General features: G+C 54.4%; 8 protein-coding genes across 8 annotated transcripts; 3 read left to right on the plus strand and 5 right to left on the minus strand.

Annotated features, from left to right (window-relative positions):
- Positions 1-90: 90 nt before the first annotated feature.
- On the plus strand, positions 91-2,247 carry CLUP02_13770 (uncharacterized protein; the record flags this gene model as incomplete). Its single annotated transcript, XM_049292707.1, has 1 exon — positions 91-2,247. The coding sequence occupies one exon, from the start codon at positions 91-93 to the stop codon at positions 2,245-2,247; it is 2,157 nt and encodes a 718-aa protein (XP_049149853.1).
- Positions 2,248-3,829: 1,582 nt separating this feature from the next.
- CLUP02_13771 (uncharacterized protein) lies at positions 3,830-4,204 on the minus strand (the record flags this gene model as incomplete). The annotated part of the gene is made up of 1 exon (XM_049292708.1): positions 3,830-4,204. The coding sequence occupies one exon, from the start codon at positions 4,202-4,204 to the stop codon at positions 3,830-3,832; it is 375 nt and encodes a 124-aa protein (XP_049149854.1).
- A 668-nt stretch (positions 4,205-4,872) lies between these two features.
- On the minus strand, positions 4,873-6,676 carry CLUP02_13772 (uncharacterized protein; the record flags this gene model as incomplete). The annotated part of the gene is made up of 3 exons (XM_049292709.1): positions 4,873-4,974; positions 5,029-5,928; positions 5,981-6,676. 3 exons carry the CDS (start codon positions 6,674-6,676, stop codon positions 4,873-4,875), a joined length of 1,698 nt encoding a protein of 565 aa, XP_049149855.1.
- Positions 6,677-11,228: 4,552 nt separating this feature from the next.
- On the plus strand, positions 11,229-12,991 carry CLUP02_13773 (major facilitator superfamily transporter; the record flags this gene model as incomplete). The annotated part of the gene is made up of 2 exons (XM_049292710.1): positions 11,229-12,183; positions 12,255-12,991. The coding sequence occupies 2 exons, from the start codon at positions 11,229-11,231 to the stop codon at positions 12,989-12,991; spliced, it is 1,692 nt and encodes a 563-aa protein (XP_049149856.1).
- Positions 12,992-13,910: 919 nt separating this feature from the next.
- Positions 13,911-15,104, plus strand: CLUP02_13774 (uncharacterized protein; the record flags this gene model as incomplete). Its single annotated transcript, XM_049292711.1, has 1 exon — positions 13,911-15,104. One exon carries the CDS (start codon positions 13,911-13,913, stop codon positions 15,102-15,104), a length of 1,194 nt encoding a protein of 397 aa, XP_049149857.1.
- Positions 15,105-15,482: 378 nt separating this feature from the next.
- On the minus strand, positions 15,483-18,488 carry CLUP02_13775 (uncharacterized protein; the record flags this gene model as incomplete). The annotated part of the gene is made up of 6 exons (XM_049292712.1): positions 15,483-17,098; positions 17,157-17,244; positions 17,330-17,549; positions 17,592-17,779; positions 17,849-18,367; positions 18,465-18,488. 6 exons carry the CDS (start codon positions 18,486-18,488, stop codon positions 15,483-15,485), a joined length of 2,655 nt encoding a protein of 884 aa, XP_049149858.1.
- A 1,200-nt stretch (positions 18,489-19,688) lies between these two features.
- CLUP02_13776 (uncharacterized protein) lies at positions 19,689-19,985 on the minus strand (the record flags this gene model as incomplete). Its single annotated transcript, XM_049292713.1, has 1 exon — positions 19,689-19,985. One exon carries the CDS (start codon positions 19,983-19,985, stop codon positions 19,689-19,691), a length of 297 nt encoding a protein of 98 aa, XP_049149859.1.
- A 321-nt stretch (positions 19,986-20,306) lies between these two features.
- Positions 20,307-20,893, minus strand: CLUP02_13777 (uncharacterized protein; the record flags this gene model as incomplete). Its single annotated transcript, XM_049292714.1, has 2 exons — positions 20,307-20,725; positions 20,824-20,893. The coding sequence occupies 2 exons, from the start codon at positions 20,891-20,893 to the stop codon at positions 20,307-20,309; spliced, it is 489 nt and encodes a 162-aa protein (XP_049149860.1).
- Positions 20,894-21,344: the final 451 nt, after the last annotated feature.

Below are 21,344 nucleotides of genomic sequence, written 5' to 3' on the forward strand. Positions count from 1 at the left end.
ATCATATATGGCATGTACTAGACGTGGTGAACCCATACTGTTCTTGAACTGCTGCATGAATTCCCTTTGTACGCCCAAGTATTCGACAGGATGTCTCGGTCGAGCTTTAGCATACGGAGGCTTATCTCACCTCGCCGGTCTCAGACGATAGATGAGCGCCGTCATTCCGGAGACTCTGTTGGAAGCGAGGATATTTCACTGTTCAAGTCTCGAAGGAAACAACAAAAATCAAAGTCTTGGGCGCCAGTCAGGCGTCCATCCAACCCCAAGCCCAGAAGACCATCGAGGGAGGAGACGCTCGTACGAAGAACACAAAGCATCAAGAGGATACCGACAGAGGGGCCATCTTGCCCACAGGGATCACCACATTCGTCGTCGAGTTCTTTGTGCAGTTGCGAGTGTTATACAGACACATCCTCGACCAACACCAGCTATGGCACTCTTTGTTCCCCTCGACTCCAAGAGAGGCCCTCTCGATCAACGGCCCCGAAACGTCTCGCCGAACGTCGACACCTCTGCATCTCCCCTCTATCACCACCTCCAAGCAGAAAGCCCAGACCACTGTCGACAGAAGCGGTCATCAAGGCTCAAGAGGCTGGCGACATAGATCTATCAGAACATCCCGCGTTCAGAGAGACCATGACCCCTCCACCTACCCCAGAAGACGACGACTTGGACCGCTGGTCCCTCAATGTCCAGCAACTCATCAGAGAAACCGATGAAGCCTTCAAGGCCGTAGGAACAGCAATCGAAGAAGCGAAGATGGCCGTTTCAACTTTCCCGTCACATATCGAGACGGGCTCCGGGTCGACATCACCAACCCCTCCTAACATGGCGAAGCCTGACTCACCAAGCCTTCCACTGCTGGGTCTACAGTCTCGAAACAGCACCCCAGCGCTGCCTCCTCCATCGCTGAGCACCTCGGTATCATCTGCCTCGAAGCCGAGGAGACAAAAGTCAAAAAAATCAAAACGGGTCAAGATGAGATCGAAGAAGTCTGCCCGGTGGCAGCTGGGAGAAGATGTAGCCGACATCCTCACCGGACAATTCTTCCGTAAAGTAGAAGTTGATGAACTTCTTACACCGGATCGTCTTCATGCACTACGAGTGGAGAGGGAGTCTCAAGGACAGCCACGCCGATCGAGCGATACTCTGAGGACTGTAAGCACCGATGGAAGCGAGACGCCCGTTGAGCCCTTTCACCTACAAGACCTCCTTTCCCGCATTGGAGCAGCTGGGGCAAAGACCTCCATCACGCCTTCTGAGGCTATGACTCCACCCGACCTTCTCGACCCAAGTGCACTACGAGACTTGTCTTTCAAAGAAAAGTCGCCGCGGAGGAAGAAGCCTGTGTCCAAGGATGAATACGAAGCTGAGGATCTGATGCAGGCTGCTCCTCCTCCACCAGCAAAGAACCCGGCGAGATTTCTTCCTAGGCCGCAGGTGCCGCTGTTACCGACGATTCCCGAAGTAGTCGTCACCACGCCCGACGTGGGAGCCCAATCAGCAAAACACAGCAACAGGCATGCACGAACATTCGCACCCGTTGACGAAGACGACTTTGTATTTTTCCCATCAACACCATTCACATTCAATCATTCAGCCTTCAAACACGGCAACATACGTTTTCCCAAGTCAGAAGTCGTCAAGGGGCTGAAAATCGACCCCGATGATACGCTCGACTGGACGGCCTTCCAGATGGCTATCCTCGGCGGCGCGGGCGACCTCTTCTCAGACCCCGCAGATTTTTTGCAGAGAACAGAGGCCGAAGAGATTGCCGACCTTACAGCGTGGTTCGACGGCTTCGGCTTCGACAGCCACGGTCGCCTGCTCGCCAGCGACGCCGATGAGCCGACGAGGCGGCTGCAACAAAGGTCCCGCGCGTCCACCGTGGACTGCTCGCCAAAGTCCTTGGGCAGAGTCTCGCGGGACAGCGACCTGCCCATTCCTGTGAAGGCTGAGCACCCTACTGGGTTCTGGAACGAGGGCAACGTCAACGTGTCCAAGTTCCTGACGCAAGGGTGCAACATTCGGCGGTGGACGATGGAGGGCCAGCAACAGCACCCCAAGCGGCAGAACCGGGAGAGTATCGGAAGCCTGCCGCCTAGTCCGATGATGGACCTGGTCATGATGAGAGGTTCTGATGGGGAGCCCGAGGTTGTGCCTATGGGATACAATTTGGGACACGACCTCGGAGATTTCTTGCGATGGGAGGCGGAGAATGTCTATGCTACGGGCATTTACTGAGCGACATCTGCCGGCACGGAACCAGGATTAGAGTAAAATTGAATACCTAGGTATCTAACGTAGTATTGTAATGTTACAACCAACTTACTTTGTATGGCGTTGTGAATCCCTCTCTCATCCTCTGTCTGTATTCCATGGAGACTGACATCTCCTTTGCCTAAGAAGATCATCAAAGTGAACTTCTGTCAAACAGGCACCAACAACTCAACATCGCAACGTCGCAACGAGATGCATATTTCGAATCCCCTAGGGCTGACTTGCATACAGTTACAGTACCGCCCTCCTCCCACCTGCACAGGGGCCTGGGCGTCATCCAACGCCGCCGAGCCCCCCCGCTTGAGCCGGAACAGTGGACCCAGCTCACTGCAGCGAACGCCGGCCATTATGAAAAAGGCACCCACGCATCCCCCCACCACCACCACGGATCGCCCCGGCTTGAGCCTTGACCCACCCGAACCATTCATGGATGTTTTTTTTTTTTTAACGCGCGCCGTCGCCTGTCCCGCCAGGGTCGCGCTGAACTTTAGCAAAAGAGGAAACCCAAAATCTCAACGACTCGACTTGCATATCAGCTCCACGACATTCTCTCAGCTACATAGAGAGAAACTAACGCACCGACCCCACGAACCGATTCACCGAGTTTACGTACTTACGTACCTTGCATACCATCGCATCACATCCCGTTGCAGATTTCCGCCCCCGTCGTCGTCTTCAGCTGCACCCCCGTGCCGCGAACTCACTTGGCACTTTGACGGACTCATCCGACGACGCTCACTCATCACTTCTCACACAACACCACGACTCTAGGCTACCTTATCAATCATCGCCTCTGGACGGACTCTCATTCCCCCCGGATACAACGCTCCCGAATTCTCAGCTCCGGGACATCAGTCTACTACCCTTCATCCCGCAGAAAGGATCGAGCCAGGCACCCCCTCTTCTCTTCCTGCCCGGCTACAGCTCCATCATCCACCGGCCTCACATCACTCATCACATCTCATCACATACACACGGCACCCTAAGCCACCTCCCGCCCCCACAATCCCGCGCTCACTTCAAACGGGTGCCTGCCTGTCACTCACTCACTCACTCGCGCATTCCTTCCCCCACTGAATCGCCTCTTTGAAACCCCCCGCCTCATCGCACATCTCCGGTCAAAAAAAAGGCCGCGCAGAAGGGAAGCAGTAAAAAACAACACCAGCCCCATCTCACACACACACAAGTCATGCTCCGCCGCCCCGCAACAACCCTCGCCATAACGGCAGAGGACATCGCCTCCTACGAAGACCGCCGCGCCCGCGAGGCCATCGTCCGAGAAAGGCAGGTCCTCGTCCAGGCCCAGCAGCAGCAGCAACAACACCAAGCCGCCCTCGCCGCCCAACAGCAGCAGCTCCAGCAGCAGCGGATCCTCCAGCAGCAACAGGCACAGCACCAGCAGCATCCCTTCTCGTCACCCGTACCGCAGCAGCAGCAATCTTCGCCGCAGCATCCCCAGCAGAGGTACACGCAAGCTCAGATCCACCAGATGCAGCAGATGCAACGCCTCCAGCAACAACAGCAGCAGCAGCAGCAGCAACAGAGTCTAGACGACGATAGCATGCTCACGGCGGACGTCGACGTCGACGACAGCTTGGAGTACGACGAGGTGCAGCAGCGGGAGCTGCTCAGGAGGCAGCAGGAGATGATGAGGGCGCAGAGGGGCCAGAGCGGGCGCGGCGGCGGCGGGGTGCAGACTACCCCCACGCCGGGGGATGGGGGCCGCGGGGGACGGACGAGGGAGGAGAGGATCGGTGTTGGGCGGCGTGGGAGGTGAGTGAGTGTTGCTCGAGAGTTGTGGTAAAGATATCGTTGGGAGAGGCTGGTGATGTATCGGTTCACAGTTGTTGGATAACAGAATGTTTGGCGTTTTGGGAATGCTAACTTTCCCCACGGATACGCCTTGTATGTGGCTGGCCATGTCGGTTTACCTTGTCTCCTTTCTGAAGCTAGATTGAGGTAGGACCTGGAATGTCACGCGTGGGATACGTCTTGGGCATAGTATGTCATCTGTAAAATTCTGAGGGATCTCAGTCTCCTGGACAGGCAACAAAAGTTTGCCCTTACATCAAACTCATGCTAATCGTCGTGAAGTCGTGCTCAGTCATCTAAGCCTATCGCTTTCCTACCCTACTTAACCCGCCCAAACCCAATAAAATAAGAAGAAACACAATGAGACCAAATCCTACGCTACGCTCCCCGCTTACATTTAACGAAATTGGAATCAACGAGGCATGAAACGAGCGCTTGATGATGTAAAAGAAACCCGCATGGACCCGAAAGACGTGAAGAAACAACAAAAAACATCTGTCTTTAGAAAATCAACACCGCGCGGGAAGCGGAGCCTCCAGAGGCCGCCTCTCGAATGATGTACACCGCACCAACTGCAACTTTGGCCGTAACAATCATAGCAACGTGAGGGAAATCCTGTACAGTTTTCGAAATTCAAGGAATGTAAGAGTCGCTGACGCTGGCACTGTAAAAATATGTGATTTGAATGAAGGATGTGGAAAGTTGAAATAATCGCTGGCCTCGTCTCGCTGTAGGAAGAAATGACCGTTTCATCTCGTCTGTACGTGTTGTGTGATATCAAAAGGGCATGCTTAGCAAGGCGTCCGCCCCAGAAGATGAATGGACGCCAGATCTGCGGTCTCGCTCGATTTCTCGGGATGGAGAAGAGATGTCTTGCATCTGGCATGCTCATTAGCAAATTGCAGGGCTCCCGGGGTAGCTTTCACTGCTTACATTGTAGAAAACATTGGCCTGCCTGATTCCGGCGACCTCTGCCAAATACTTGAGACGACCCCTCAGGAAGCGTCTCTGTCTGGGAGTCGCAAAGTCGCTGCTGCAAGCCGTGACCATGGGCCACAAGACCATCAGACCAGCAGCACCCTTCAAAGGGTCGTCTGGCTTGGTGTTGCCGCAGGGGAACTGAGCTACGACCACGCCGTAGCCATTCCATTTGCAGAAGAAAGGAGTTGAAGCGATGGTATCCTCAATACGCAGAATGGCCGAGCGTTTCAGCTCTTCATACTCCTCTCCCATCCGGTAGTCGTCGGGGGACACAAGCCAGGCCATGCACCGCAGGATTGTTGTGGTGAGCATCAGATGGCAGCACCATGTGGCCACATGCAAGATTGCGAGAGGCAAGTTGAAGAACCCGTAAACAGGCCCTGGGAACGTTGGGGTCGTATCGAGCTCGTCGTCGGATCGCTCCAGTATCCACTCCACCGTATCGACTTTCCACTGCGGGCTGGGATCATTGTTGAGTTTGCGGAATTTAGCCTCCAACGCTTGTGCACGCCTAAGGGCATCGAGCACCTTCTGGATTGTCTCTGGCTTGCGATCCCCCGCTCCGAGAACCCGATCAACATCTTGTCGAATTTGACTGCTCTGGATATCCATGCTAGCGATGGCGTGCTGCATACGACCACGGCATTCATGATGCAGAAGCCATGTGAATTCGGATACTTCGGGAGAGTTTGGAAGACAGTGAATTGAGAGGCACTGGTTCCGGGTGATTGCGAACATCTCTTCGCCTTCCGGTGTCTCGAGACCCTTTTGACCCCTTAGTTTGACGATGATTGCCGCACCCTTCATGTGGTTGGTGTACTCGGCGATAGAGTCTCGGGAAGATGTCAAAATCTTCCGCTTGTTAGCGTGAAGTCTTATAAAATGTTCACACTAACAGACTCACCTCGTAGAAAGCCAGCATAAGCACGGCCCCAAGAGTCTGGTCATTCAACACCTCTCCTGGGTCCATTATAGCTTTGTTGACGGCCCGGACTGCCCTTAGATAGTGGCCCTGAGCATGGAACAGAGCGGCACTGGCATTTACCGTACGGCGGCTGGCCAGCGCAGCCAGAGAGACAGCTTTGTAAGCTTGGGAAAGACATTTGGAGACGTTCGTTCCGCTCAGGAATCGAGGGAGAAACCGGTAGTATCCTCGGGCCGTGGGAGTAAACGGGACAATGATGAATTCCGAGAGGAAGTAGCAAGATGCCTGCTCATCCAGCGAATTGAACATGGACGCCGGAATGTCTTCGTCTTCTTCGGTCGAATCGTCGTCATTGTGATAAGGAAAAGCGCCGGGATTCGAGTAATCGAACGTTTTGTATTTCGGACCAGCAACCGTCTTCAAGCACTGCTTGTTGCAAACGGGCGCGATATTCTTGCCTTCTTCGTCAGAACTCTCTTCACCTCTAGACTTCTTGAATCTCTTGATAGCCGCCTGCGTTTCGTCGCGAATGTTGGCCTCGAACGGATCTCGGTAACCTGGGCATTGCCGCCGCGACTTCTTGCATCTCATGCAGAATGGCTTCCCCTCATCACATTTGATCCTCCTGGCTCTGCACAACTTGCAGCCGCCGGAGGGCTTTCCCGTATTCACCATATTCGTATTGGGCAGTGTTGGTACTGCAAAGGAAATCTGTAGAACAGTGTGCAGGAGGCTGCTCCGAAGGCGAGCTGTGAGGGGTCAAGCTCTTTTTCACGAGATTTCGGAACAAAAGCATAAAGTCCCGAGGCCAATCGTCGAGTCACAATAAGAGAAGACAACAGAGACAGGTAGCGGAATGGAGGGGTAGAAGCTCCTATGTCATAGCGATGAACCACATATCCTTCATTGGAATACGGACCTCTAAGGCTGAGCTAACATGCTGTATGCCTGCTCGGAGAAAGAACAGCGGAGGGGCTGGATCACCGATGGGACGCTCTACGAAACTCTGTGGTAGCAACTTGACGCGTTGGCAAATAGCAAGAGCTCAAAATGATCAATCAGTACCGCGCCGTTGGTGGAGGGCGATCTCGGTGGTCTTAGCATTGGACAGCTTGTAGCCTATGCTGTCTGGTCTTTCGGAAGGTTTGTTTCATGCACCGCTAAGCCCTGACGATTCGTCGATGTTGGTGACCAAGGGTGGTCCCATCCGCTCGTGCGCACATTGTTTGAGACGGCAAATGAAATGTACCGTGAGAGGTGGTCAACGGCTGGGGTCCTTGTGTCGATCATGTAGGGAAGAACCCGGCTCTTCGGCAAGCCGGTCGATGGATGGCACCTCAGACAGGTGTCAGCGACTGTGTGTGCGTATGTGCTCTGCATCGTGGTAGTGGCCTCGTAGGGCACTTTCACCGACTGCCGTGCAAAAGGTTCGCGTGACGGACCACTAGAAAGCCGTTGAGAGTACTGTCAATCTAAACAATCAAACGCAAATGGTTCATACCAAGAATTCGGCGAAGTCTGATCGCGATGACGCGCCGCCGTTGGTACTGGTTATCACTGATTCTGATGCAAGGGTTCTTGCTCTGGCATCGTACACTCGGCTCCGACTCCGGCTCCAGAATGGAAGCAAGCCAATTAACGACAGATAGGCTGTCAGCATTGGATATGGCCAATCTTCGAATTCCGCGGGGCTGAGCACGTCAACCTGCAAGCGGTTCTACACTCTGCGGGCCGCTGGCGGGCTAATTAGTCCCTCGATATCACGAAGCAGGTTCCTACGGTCGACAGGGTTTCATTGCTGCTGACGAGTCGAATGGCAGACGTAGATCAGTGTTTGCTGAATCTTCAGTTCCGACGGCCTGGTTGTCGGGTGGCTGTCCACACACACGCGACACTTGACGGCGCGAAGCAAATTTAGCCATTCGTCATCGTGGCTGATGGGATCGTTTCATCCGATCATGGGCATCCTAATGAGGAAATTCTGTCGTGGTTGTCGGGATTCACGACGTAGAGTCAAAAGCCCTGTTGACTCCAGTGATGGAAACAGACTCGAATCGAAATCGTGAAGTCCGTGGAAAGACGCAGAAACCCGCTCGGCATCTTGTGGCGTGATGGTCGTCCATTCTGAGTAGCGCCGTGATATAACGCCGACGCGTCTCGATCCACACGAGTACGTCCGCTTGATATGTCAAAAACGATCACGGCGATGCCCGAAAGAGGTTAATCCCGGGCTATCAAATTCCATGAGAGATTTGACACTCGTGTCGTCGTTGTTGTTGTTGTTTTCTTTTCTTTTCTTCTTGGATGTCTTGGGCAAGTAAGGATGTATGTTGATGGGAGGTGTATGTATGTACATGGTACCAGCTTGCTTACTATGTAAACTGCACTAATGGAAGCGAGGATCATCCATTTGCTGCTTGCTTGTCTTCAGTGGATCCCTACGATGATCTTAGGATCTACCAGTTCTCCACTTCCAACGTCGAGGAGGCGGCGAGCTTATTTCTGACTTCAACAAACTGTCACCTTTCGTCCATCTCAATCGTCAGCGTGGGTCGCTGACCTACTTTGACGGCATACTGGGATGGCCGTACATATTGACATGCATCAGAATACGCACCGATGCAGCAACGCTCTCAATCCCGTATCCCGTATCCCCCCGCTGTCAACTTGCCTATGCCGTTTGACATCTGTCACTATGAGTTTCTTATTCGAGGGTCCGAGGGCGGGTCTCCAGCGCGCGACTTCTTTCATTAACCAGGTACAGCGAGAAGTCATTGCTAATTTGATCCAATTGAAGGGCAAACTATCGAAGCGCTGAGTAAGATGGGCTCGATGTGCGCGAAAACACGATAGAAATTGTCTAGCTGCGTTGCAACACGGCATGAGTCTTGAATGAGTGCGATTAAGATCTACGAGTCCAGACAGCTGTGGTCTGAATGTTCACACATCAACGGTACCCCGACGCCAAGGCAACTATCAAATTCGTTCCGAAGAACTCGCACATGAACGACCCGCCGGCGGGGTTCAAGGTCCTGGGGCCCCAAATCCTTCTTTCGGCTGACATTGTCAATCTGTCAGGGTCGTGGAGGCTTGCGAGGATGCGCAAGGTTACTAGGACTGCCTAAGCTTAGGGACCCATGGCGGCCTTCTCCGGCTTCCCATGTTACGGCATCCTGTTAAACGAGGTTTTTGGCGCATGTTCTCAATCAGGAAATTGTGTTGATGGAAGAAAACCGAGCGTATCGGTTCAGAACTGCACACTTTCGTCGCCTAGTCAAGTTTCGTCATAGGGGGCGCAGAGTCAGCTCTGAGCGAGAATTGCTGCTCCTGGAAGCCGATATACGGGAGGGTGGGCAGACCTTTCTCTAGTCAAACTTCAGGACTTGCCGGAACGCCGCCGGGATGCGCGGAGAATTTCTCGTCCACAGGTCAACCTCTCCTCTGACAAGTTTGACACTTAGTTTTGCCCACCGATGGATGCCTCTGTGGCTCTTGGCAAATTTGGCTTTGATTATACTTTTCATAAATCGGACGATCCTGCTAGAATCTCACCAACAAGGCGGCCAAACACAAGATCTGAGGAAATATGCCAGTTCGTTGAGAAGTCAATTTGCGGCAGTGGGGCTAGCGAAGTGTTATCTCTTTCGAATTAAACAGCATTCGCCTGCTTAATACCATGAAAATATACGACCGCTCTCGCCATTACCCTACTTACATTCGAGGAGCGTTACTCGTCAGGTAGCAAGACTTTCAAAAACATCCTGCCAATTAGGCCAGGCCGTTTGGACGTTGGGCAAAATTCACAGCGGGCGTTCACTTCACGGCCCTTCGGCTAAGCGGCTGTCTGGATACCTAAATGCCAGGGCGATCCCATTGACTTTCCGGACAAGCGAGCCTTGACGTCGCTCCGAAAGCGACTTTTTGAAAACTCCTGCCATTTCTGAAGCTTTGAGAACTGCTGTCACGGTATGACTTGAGCAAGAGTAGCCTCTGTCATTCAGTCACTCCATCAGACAGCCTGAGAAGACGACACATTATATCTGGTGAATGATTCAAGTCCCCACTTGGTGAATTTCCCCTGTCCCCGAAAAGCCCGAGCTGGACGCCTTGATGCAAATGCCCATTTCTGATCTGACAGACCAATCACATTTGGTTATTGTACCGCCTCGGAGATAGCCGGTCACAAGCCGGGCGTGTACTTGCTTGAAAGTCACCTGGGCGTAGAAGATCAGGAGATACGTCAGCACCGGCTGAGCTCTCCTTCGCCCAAAACCCCGACGTGACCAAATTTCAAGATGCTGAGGGTAAGAGTCGGGTGAATCCGGATACCTGAACGATAAAGCAAGCCTGACTTACCAGAGTGAGGACCCGGCAGTGTATTGTCCCAGATGCTGCTCAGGGTGTTTAGAGGAGTGGAATGCCATCACCCACGATGGCGCGAGCCGCTAATTGTTTGCAGATCTTGTCCTGTCCGCAAAGGGTTCCAACTTCTACCTCCTGACCATCAACTGGCATTTTCTCTCCTTTTCGCAATCGTTTACTAAGGTATGCGTAGGGGGAAATAACCGCATCACGACTTTAAGGTGCTGGCCAGTGCATCGGATCCTTCAGCCGGGTTAGGCCCCACAACACCCGAACGTTATGCCGGTCAGCCTCCCGCTCCCTTCGGCATAATATTTCGGCCGACTCACCTGCTATAGCACGTACGAACCAACGAAACTTGCGCTAACAACACCACACCCGTTCCTAAGCCGGTGCTTAATCCGGTCGTACAGACCCAGCCGGACTACTCTCATGCCTTGCACTTTTGCGGACTTGGCTCCTCGGCGGCGGAGAGATGATGACTTGCTCGGACTTTGCGTGGATGGTGAATCAGTACAGACGTAATGATAGGCCGGCCGGCTCGCACTCGGTCGTCAATGATGCCATTCACGGCGCCCTACCAACGTGACCTCGACGGTGGTTGAGCCGCACCGGCGTAAGGCTTCCCAACGGAGCGGGCCTGTTGGGCGAAATTTCATTTATGGCCAATCTAGCCTTGGCTTGGGCACATTGAATGTCATATAAGGCTATGGCAAAGGCCCTTGACTGATTCACAATATCGGTTCAAGAGAACTCATCTTGTTATCGCAGTCCAATAAGAAAACATACCGCTGGCTAGAGACAAGTCAGATCCGGTGGTGACCCCTTTTTACCTCGGATTTCGAACACAATCGCATTTCTACCAATGTCTGCAACACAAACAGAAACACCAGCAGTGGTGCTGGAAAAACAAACCACCCAAATCGACCAAAATGGCAAGGTCGTCTTCAAACCCTCACGGGAGTTCCTCCTCGCCTTCAGCGCCCTCTGCGCCATCGCCTTAGCCGTCGCCTTTGACGCAACAACCCTCTCCGTCGCCCTCCCGACAATGAGCGTCGCCCTCGGCGGAACCGCCCTCGAGGCCTTTTGGTCGGGCACGAGCTTCCTCCTCGCGAGCACGGTGCTACAGCCCACCGTTGCCGGGCTCAGCAACATCTTCGGGCGCAAGGCCCTCGTGTACGTCTCAGCCCTGCTCTTCGCCGTGGGCTCCATCGTCGGCGCTCTCGCCAATAACTTCCACGTCGTCATCGCGGGGCGGACCATCCAGGGCGTGGGCGGCGGGGGGATCCTCGCCCTCACGGAGGTTATCATCACGGATCTCGTCCCGCTCGCTGTGCGGGGCCAATGGTTTTCGCTCCTGTCGGCCGTTTGGTCTGTCGGTACGGTCACGGGGCCCCTGATCGGCGCCGGATTCGCGCAGAATATCTCATGGAGATGGATATTTTGGATCAATCTTCCCATCATCGCCATCGGCGCGGTTATGATCTTCTTCTTCCTCAAGCAGGCCAAGGTGCCCGGTCACATTGGGACCAAGCTCAAGAAGTTTGACTGGCTCGGGAGCTTCTTGTTCACGGCGGGCTCGACGAGTTTCCTGTTTGGCATCTCGACGGGCGGTGTCATGTATGAGTGGGCCTCCTTCAGGTGTCTGCTGCCGATGATTCTGGGCGTTTTCATTCTTGTGGCCTTTGGGTTCTGGGAGCTGAAGTTTGCGCCGGTGCCCATGATCGACAAGGGCATCTTCAACAACTGGACCATGGTTGCCAACTACATCATGACCGTTTTCCATGGCATGATTCTCTGGTCGATTCTCTACTTCCTTGGTAAGCAACCCCCCTTCCCCTATCTCTACCCCTTTTCATAGGATGTCCCCAAGCTTACTCCTCTTTCACAGTCCTCTACTACCAAGCCGTCAAGGACTACTCCGTCGTCGTCTCCGCCGTTGCCGCCCTCCCAGAAAGTCTCACAGTCGCACCCTCCGCCATGGCCGTCGGCCTCATCGCCGGCGTCACGGGCCGGTACCGCTGGTCCCTCTGGGCCGGCTGGGTCATGATCACCTTTGGCGCCGGCCTCATGTGCCTCATGCGCCCCGACACCTCCGTCCCCGCCTGGATCTGGCTCAACATTCCCATCGGCCTCGGCACGGGCATGCTCTTCCCGGCCATGGCGCTCTCGATCCAGGCCGCCTGCGAGCCCGCCCTCAACGGGCAAGCCGCCGCCTTTTATTCTTTCTTGCGCACGTTTGGACAATCCGTCGGCGTCGCCGTCTCGGGCGTTATTTTCCAGAATGCGTTCCGCAACAGGCTGCTTGATATCCCCTCGCTGGCGGACGTTGCGGAGGAGTACTCGCGCGACGCGACGATTGTGGTCGGGGTGATTAAGAGGATGCCAAAGGGCGATGCGATGAGAGCGGACTTGGTGGAGGCGTATTGCGATGCGCTGCGGGCGATTTGGATTAGCTTGATTGCGTTTGGCGGCTTCTGCATGCTCATCAGCGTTACGGTCAAGAAGTACAGCTTGGAACAGGAGCACGTCACGGACCAGAGATTGGTTACGAGCGACGATACGAGTAAGGAGGACGAGGAGAGCCAGGGAGGGGATCTGGAAAGGGGGCAGAAGGTGAGATCCTAAATGAGTTGATTCTCAAGCTGCAAGAGGTGCGAGATATCCCCTAGACGGGTTCTATCAGTTTCAGAGCTGGACATCGCCTCTCCTTTCACTTCCATATCCGTCATGAGGATTAAACATTAAACGTCACAAGGGGCTGGATCTTGAATATCGGAATTCTAGGGATTGGTTTATGGCTTCGGTGTCTCTAGAGAGGACATATTTCAGATTTTTTATAGTTCCCTTACTTAATAACTAATGATAGAGTTAGCAGAAGCATTCTGCCTCAAATTCGTCCCAAGATACTACCTTCCAAGTCTTTGAGCGCTGCCTTGAACACAATGGGCCCGCGTCCCTCGATGGTGAGAAGCCTCTCAGGCGCAAAAGGAGGGCCCAATATTCAATCTTGTGCCTTATTCCTCCTTCCACCAGTTGTACCTCTCAATTTTCTTCTCTTTTTAGTCTGGCCTTTGACCGCTCTCTTTTTCACCTTCAAAAAAGGCGAGTGGTGATCCAAGCCCCAACCTAAAGGTGAACCAGTTGCTTCGAGGGTAAATCGACAAAGTGTGATTCACTGCCGCCATTCTTTCACCTTATTCTTGGTCAGCCAGCCTTTTCCGAATCCAAGGTCAGTCGTTTCCAGGTGTGGAAAGAAGTATTATTTCCAAAAAGGGAAGTAGCTCACAACTACTAGGTTTTGCCAGCATTCACCTCGGCCTTTGCTCACGATACCTTCACCTTGTTTACCTTATCCACTTTGTTCACTCCAGCAAAAAACGAAACACTTTGCCTCGCCACGAAACGTTCCGTAAAAAACGATACAGGATCAGCATACGAAACCAGGCAGTCGAAGTCAAGGGCAAAAAAGTTGTTTTGATTCACCAAATAGTACCCATCGCCCTTTGACAAAATTACTGCAGTATACGAATACCAATAGCCCAAGATGTGTCGCCGCGTCTACAAATACTACACAGCCTGCGGCTGTGTCCTCAGCGCCCTGTTCTACCACAAGTGCGCCCAAGGCTCGGCCTCACCCCTCTGCAAGGAGGAAGACGGAATCGTCACCCGCGACGGCGAGAAGTGCCCCTACCACGCCCGCGTCGCCCGCCGCCAAGCCCGCAGTCGCAGCCGAACCAACGGAGGAGGAGGAGGAGGACCTCAAGACTCGGAGAAGAAAACCCGCACGTCCATCGAAAATCCCTTGACCTTCACCGGCGCAGGCAAGGAGGTCGCCCCCGCGAGGCTCGAGGACCGGCACAAGCTGGGAGACTTTCAAGTCTTCATCAAGGACATCGACACATTCCTGAAGAAGCTCGCGGAGCATGAAAATGGTACTCATCCCAAGACTCAGACCGAGACCCAGACCGAGTCCCAGTCTCAGCTTGCGCAAAGGTCGAAGAAGCAAGAGGGAAAGAACAGCCAGCAGCTCAAGGACAGAAAAGTGAGCCGCGAGCTCTCCCCCCTCGCCGGCTGCTCAGACTGGACCGACGACGACGAGAACGACAACGCCATCGCCCGGCGCAAGAGACGCAGCCGCCTTAAGAAGGAGTTCCGCGCCCTTGTCCGCGAAAACGAGAAGAACAAGCAGCTCTTTGACGCGAGCGACGTCTTCATGAGCTCCGACGGTGGCGATGACGACGACGTCTCCGACAGCAGCAGCGAGTCGGGCCCCGGCGATGCGTATCCTTCGCCGATGAGCATGAGCCCGCACCCTGGCAATTATGGCGACGTCTCCGAGGGCGACGAGTCGTCGGATGCGGGTCATGTTCATCCTTCGTCATCGAGCCTGAGCACCGACCATGGACATGTCAGCGACGTCTCCGAGAGCAGCAACGATTCAACCCATGGTAACATGCAGTCCTCGATTCCAGGCCCGGTTCATCGCAGTGAACCCCTTTCGGCGTTTCTCTCGTGGGACATGCCTCCCGAGAACTCTGAGAACATGGAGGAGGATGGAGAGACTGAGCTTGAGGAGGCTGAAGATGAGCCTGACTACGACAGTCACGACTCGGATATGCCCGACGCCGATAAGGACGATGGAGACTACGTTTCGGAGCCTACCTGGCCTCCCACTGGTGTTGAGTGGACCTCCAAGCTCAAGTACATGACTGGAATCCCCCGTCGCAACTATCAATGATTGGAACGCAAAGGTATCTGATCCAAAGGGCTTTTATTGACGGAAGGAACTGAATTTGCTTGGAGATGAAGGGAGTGATGATGAAGTGATGGCATTGGGAAGGCAGTGGAAATAACGCCAAAATGGCATAGGCGTCTTGTATGTGTACCTAAGCTGTCACCTATGTTGATCAACCAGAAAAATGTTACAAATCGCGAGCCGATGTAGTGATATCATGTCTCATTGCCCTGTGTGCACTCTTTCGGTAGAGGAGCCAGGTGTACGTACATACGTGGAAGTGGAAATGCCGTTATGCCCAACTGAATTACCCATCCGAAATTCAAAACTCATCAAATCGCTCAAAACAACCCGCTAAACCCAGTGCGCCTCATGATGAGATTAGTTCCGTATCGGCGGAGCTGGGTATTGTCGCCCCCCAACGCCAGAGATGACCGGGCTTCCCCCGCGCTCTCTCCATCGCTTTCTTTCTCTATCATCTCTCAGTTCCCGATCGCGGGGATCCCGAGGATCCCATGGAGGCTCAGGCCTTCCTCGCATGCGGTCCACATCCGCATGGCTACTCGTTCGGCGTGTCGCTTCAGGCCGCACGACCGGCCGTTCCCTTCGCTTACGAGCCTCCATATCTTCTTCTCTCTCCCAATTCACGACGCGGTCACGGTCACGCTCGCGTTCTGGGTCTCTGTCACGGTCTCTTTCTCTTTCTCTTTCGCGTCTACGGTCTCGCTCTCGACCGCGATCTCTCTCTCTAGCTCTCTCCCTTTCCCGTTGCTCTCTTTCTTCCAGTTCCCTACGTTCTCGGGCTTTGAATCGGCGGCGGCGCTCTTCTTCCGAGTCTGAAGCTTCCGAGTCCTCCGATGCAATATCGGGCCAACTGCGGTTGAGCCTAGATGAAGGCAAGTGCTCTCGGCTTCGGCGAGATGGTGGATCGCTTCGACGACCGGAGGTGCTTCGATGTCTTTCTGGTGGTCGTCCAGTGGGAAGAATGGACGCCACTTTCTCGCTGATTTTTTCCCTGATGCCATCTACGACTGGAATACTACGACGCCTTGCATCCTCTGGTCTTAATTCCGCACGATGTACACGAGTGACAGGTGGCGGCTGGGGTATCGAGGGAGCGCCCATACGACGGAAACCGGGTGGTGGCGGCTCGTTTGAATGATGTGTATGAGGGCGACGTTTAGATCGCGGACTCGCCGCGTCCTCGGAATCAGACGTTGAGGACGAAGAATAATGTCGAGGCTGGCTGTGTCGGCGGGGTTGCATGGGCGGTCGATTGGGATGCAAGTGCTCAGGGTTGGCGTGCGGATCCTGTGGAGGAGACGGGTAGTCGGAAAAGCTACGGCGTCGACGGTCGTCAGGAGAGTTCTGTCCTCGGAATCGATCTTGGTCTGGGGTCCTCTGGGGAATATTGAGGCGAGATGGGGGGTACCGATTCGCGGCGTGACCCCCAGGAACATGGCTGTAAGCAACTGGTGGTCGGCCTGGCGGAACGAAGTAGTCTGCCTGAGGACCACGAGGCGGAGGTGAGGGCTTCGGTGATCCCTTGGGCGGGTAGGGATTTCGGACGTGCACGTATGCTGCCTTCACTCTCGGCTCGTCTCTTTCTGCTGGGCGAGCAGGGGCAGTCTTTGGTGATGCCGGCTCCTCGTCTGGCACTGCTGCCTTCCTCAGTTTTTCAGCGCATTTCTTGTGCCATTTCTCGATTCCGGCGTCTGGCTCGCTGGGCAGAGCATCTGCGGGTAGATCTGGGGGGAAGGGTTCGCCCGTCTCGGGATGCTTCAGGTTCCAGCTCTTGACGGCCTGCTGGATGAAAGGTACGTGTTCCTCGGGGCTCAGCAGTATCTCGATCGACTCCCATCGAACGAAGCCACGAAGGGTCAAGGCTGGGACGGAAGGGGCGTCGAAGTCGTTGTCGGAGGGCTGCATGGAGTGCTGGCAGCCGGTGACCTGCCAAATGTAGGATATGGCGGGAAATGGCATATCGACAAATAGGGCTATGGCGGCGAGCCGTCAGCATGGAGTGCCTTGCACAGGTTGAGCATTCAGGCTTACAGTCATAGTTACCACCAACGGCCTTATAGAAGGCGGCCAGCTTTTGGGGGGTCAAGGCTTGAACATGTCTATCGCCAATATCGCGAATCTATAGATAGGCGGGGTTCGATTAGTATTTGGCCACGGGTGGGTGGAAGCGAGGTGGAGGAAGCCAGGGTTTGTCGCAGACGTACAATGTGTTGGGCGATAGCGCGAAGAAGAGCATCGAGAATCGGTGTTGGAGCCTTGTCTGGGCCAAAGAGATAACCATAAGGGGAGGATGGCTTTGGATCGGGGTTCTGAGCCTGTGTCTGGGCCTGCGGTTGAGGTTGCGGCTGAGGTTGAGGATGAGGATGAGCAGAGGACTCTTTGGAGTCGGCCTCTGCGGTCGCCGTCGCCATTCGGGGCCGAAGTCTACATCAACGTTGCGTTTTTGTGGGCAGGAATGTCCGGGACAAAAGTGTGGAGATTGGACGGGATGGAGAAATATAACGGTTTTGGTGGCGTGTGCTGCTGACAAGCAAAGGGCTTTGGCTTCGCAGGCAGTGACTGGAGCGAGCTGGCGTTTGGATTATGAACGACTTGGAGCGCAAGTTATCGTCCAGTTCGGTTGATATTGAAAGGCTCGAGAAGAGTTCAGGCTGCTAGCGTAAGACTGCGAGCGCGGGCAAGGTTGAGTTGAGGGTTCAACGGCTACTAATAACTCAAGGTACTTTGGGTGCGGGCCGCCGCCACAGCATCGTCATACGAGAGAGTGTGAAAGAGAGAGATGCGAGGCAGAAGTAGGCTGAAGCCAAGCCGTGAGTCAAAGCCGGATGGATACGTGCGGATGCAAGTCGAGGCTGGTAGGCGCAGGATGAGGACTCGGTCAATATGCGCGCCAGAGGAGCGAGAGGGTGCGCGCGAGTGCAGCCGGTGGCAGGAGAGAAGTATCCGGGTCGAGGACTAGTGGGTGTGAAGCGTGGATGAAGGGGATGAATGTGTGTAAGAAACACAATCCAAGGTCGAGCGAGAGTCGAAAGCGACGACGGGAGAGTGCGGTGCAGCTGGTTGATGGAGGATCGGGCGGGCAGTGAGCTGATGATGTAACTAAAGTACTCGGACTGCAACATGAGGTGGGCAGGGTACTTGGGCCTTGTTGTTGCTGGGGGGTTGGAGGGGTCAAAGACGCACGCACGATGGGACGGATGGGCAATTTTTGGGGGGTTCAAGGTCGCCTTCGCTCTGGGGCTCTAGGTACATTGTTTTTGTGGTGAGATGGACGGGGGACCAGGGGGAAGGAAGGAAGGAAGGGACTCGAGGGAGGAAGTACATACCTTACCAACTTACCTTGCCTACCTTACCCTTGGACATGGACTTTCCATCCCGTCAGGCAGAACCGAGCTGCGGGAAGCAATGGATCCGCCTGGTTGTTCTTACCTTACGTAGCTGGGCTCTTTCACAGCTTCCGCTCAATAACTAAGTCTGCGCCGTACTGCGGTACATGCAGCAGCGCTGCGCAAGACCGGGAAGGACAAGGCAGGCAAGGCAGTGGCAGGTAAGAATAGCGATCAAACAGGGAAAACGTTTGGCTGTTGGGCTGACACGTGCACCCTGGCGCAGCTTCCCTTGCGGGGACAAATTTGGGCCGGACCGTCGGCTGCCTTTCGAAAAGTACATGTCTTACCTACGTGGTTGAGCTGTGTCTGCAAGTACCTTTCCCCTCCCACCTGGCTTCCGCGCATCTCTAACCGTCGGGTACGTACCGCCTTAGGGTGCCTTCTTCCTGTAACTTCCATTTCTCACGATGTACCTTTTTTCCCCATGACAATCTCACCTCTTCACGACCGCTAGTTGGGAACATCACCGCTCCACCCCCTCTGACTTGCATAGGCACACATTCCTGACGAGCTACCTTACCTCTCACACACACACACACATTCTCTCTTACCAGTCACCACCACCATCCCACGGCATCTCGATGCATCCATACTCTGTCGTCGTTTTGGGTTCAACTCCCGAGGTTACGCCTAATATCTCGACCATGGCGTCCCCGACTCCCCACCAGCTGATCAACATGATTTGGCATCCATACTCCTGACTTTACCTTCCAGGCTCCAGAAGATAAGGCAAAGTGAGGCTGGGCAGCAAAACGGACCCAACTATCCAGATGATCCAGATGACCAAAGAGGCCCGTCGAAAGCCATGGATGCCGATGCCCAGTTTCCTCGGCCCCCAGGATGCAGCCTGAAAGTCTGCCCAGGTGAGCCGTCTGCTGGACATGCCCAGCTGCGATGTGCCTTGTTGCGGAGGCTGATGCCCGCTCAGCCGCCAGCCGGCCCTAGCCACGCAACCCTCTATTCCAGAGGCAACCCGACAGGCTGTCCCGTCTGTTCTTGAACTCTTCATACGCAAATCAAGAGAGTTAAAGGCCAAAGGGAACCAGCAGACGCTGAAGAGGAACTGCCCAGCCACACGCCATTAAGCTGGTCGAATTCTGCTCCATCTCATCTCTTTCCCCGGCCCTCCACCACACGACTTCTGAGAAGCTACTTTTCCTAGACTCTAGACTCACTAACCTCCCAAGACAGCGTCACCATGTCCACCTACGCCGCGACCAATTTGCCTCCCCGACAGGCTGGAACCCGGCGAGCGCATTTGCAAAACACCAGAGATGCGGTTCGACAATCCACCCAATCTTTTCGTTACCCTCGTCCTGTCTTCCAGACTTCCAGAAACGCTGCTAGCAACCGGAAAGTGATCCGCGGCCGTGCATTGTACATCCTTACGAATACATGGCATAGTGTCTTTACCCTGGCTTACCGTGGTGACTCTGCGTGTCCATCTAATTCTAATTGTTGCAGCAGCCATGTATGATGCAGTTGCAGCCAAGGTTTTGGGACAGTGATCTGGCGGTGAGCACAAGGCGAAAGATTACGAACAAGGCTTGCAGGGACCGGCTGTTGTACATTGCGTCGACCAAGTGCCATTTCTACCACTTCCTGACACTGCAGCAACCAACGGGAATGGGATGACCACCTGTTGTTGCACTGGCTGCCTACCATCTGCCTGGTCGGCACACCTCGAGCACTATCTTTATCTTACATGAATCTGTCGCCGTTCCGTCGCCTCGGTTCCCTGTCTATACAGAAACGATTGATATGTCTTGGATAGAATCAAACCCTTTCACGCTCATTGGAAAGCAGTATACCACAGACCGACAGCGGCGCCCGCAAGGGAAATGATGCTTCTTACGGCGTTGAGTGCCTGCCACCTCTTCAACAAATCCGTGGTCTCGGACAGACCCAGCGTTGCGATGCCCCGTGCACCGGCCATGAGCGCATTGTTCGTTGACGACATGAAGATAATGGTATAGGGCACGATGGCGAGACTCAAAGCTCCAGCGGCAACAAACGGCTTCCACGCAACACCCTGGTCGTAGCGATCGTATGCAGAGTAGGCCAGCGAGAGCGTAACGGCGAGCGCTACTTTTGGGCCGGTCGACGCGCCGTTCAGAAATATGTGTTGCCACAGCTTCAGTGCATGACCTGGCTCGGCGCTGGTTTGGAGAATGGCGGGGATGCTGAACATGGATAATGATGCCGCCGCGCCTAGACTAAAAGTCAGCAATTGACGTCGTTCACGCTGATGATGGCACAAAGAGAAAGAGTGGGAGCCCGCGGGTGAAGGGGGAAGAGAAGTTGCTAACCTGCCCACCATGCGCACCCGAGGACGCCAGTAGCAGTGGCAATGGTGTTGGCCATTCCGAGTTGCGACATGTTGGTTTCGGTGGTCTTTTCTTGGGTAGTAGTTGTTGGTGTGGTAGGGATGACGACAGTGACTGTGTTGCGACGGCAATACTTGAGATCGGGTCGGCACGAATGATGCAGTGTGGGATTTCGTCTGTAGCGTCTCTCTATATGATTCTATTGTATGATGAGATGCCTTTAACATTTTGGCGTCATCTGTTCTAATATATACCGGAGAAGGAGTCCGGGAAACATCGGCGGTGCTAGCCCCGATGAGATCGGAGGAATCACGGACGACACAATTTGTCCGAAGCTGTGTTCTCCACCCCGAGTCTCGCGTGTCCGATGCCGTCCTCGTTGCGACCTCCGCGCCGTACTGGCTGGCCCCATCATTACGGCGCTCTCAATTCCATTCGAGAGCTAGAAAACCCGGGCATGCCCCATGTTGAGGTGGTGCCGAGCCTCCCAAAAAAAATCTTGG

The sequence above is a fragment of the Colletotrichum lupini genome, chromosome 7 (assembly GCF_023278565.1).
Source record: "Colletotrichum lupini chromosome 7, complete sequence".
NCBI lineage: Eukaryota > Fungi > Ascomycota > Sordariomycetes > Glomerellales > Glomerellaceae > Colletotrichum > Colletotrichum lupini.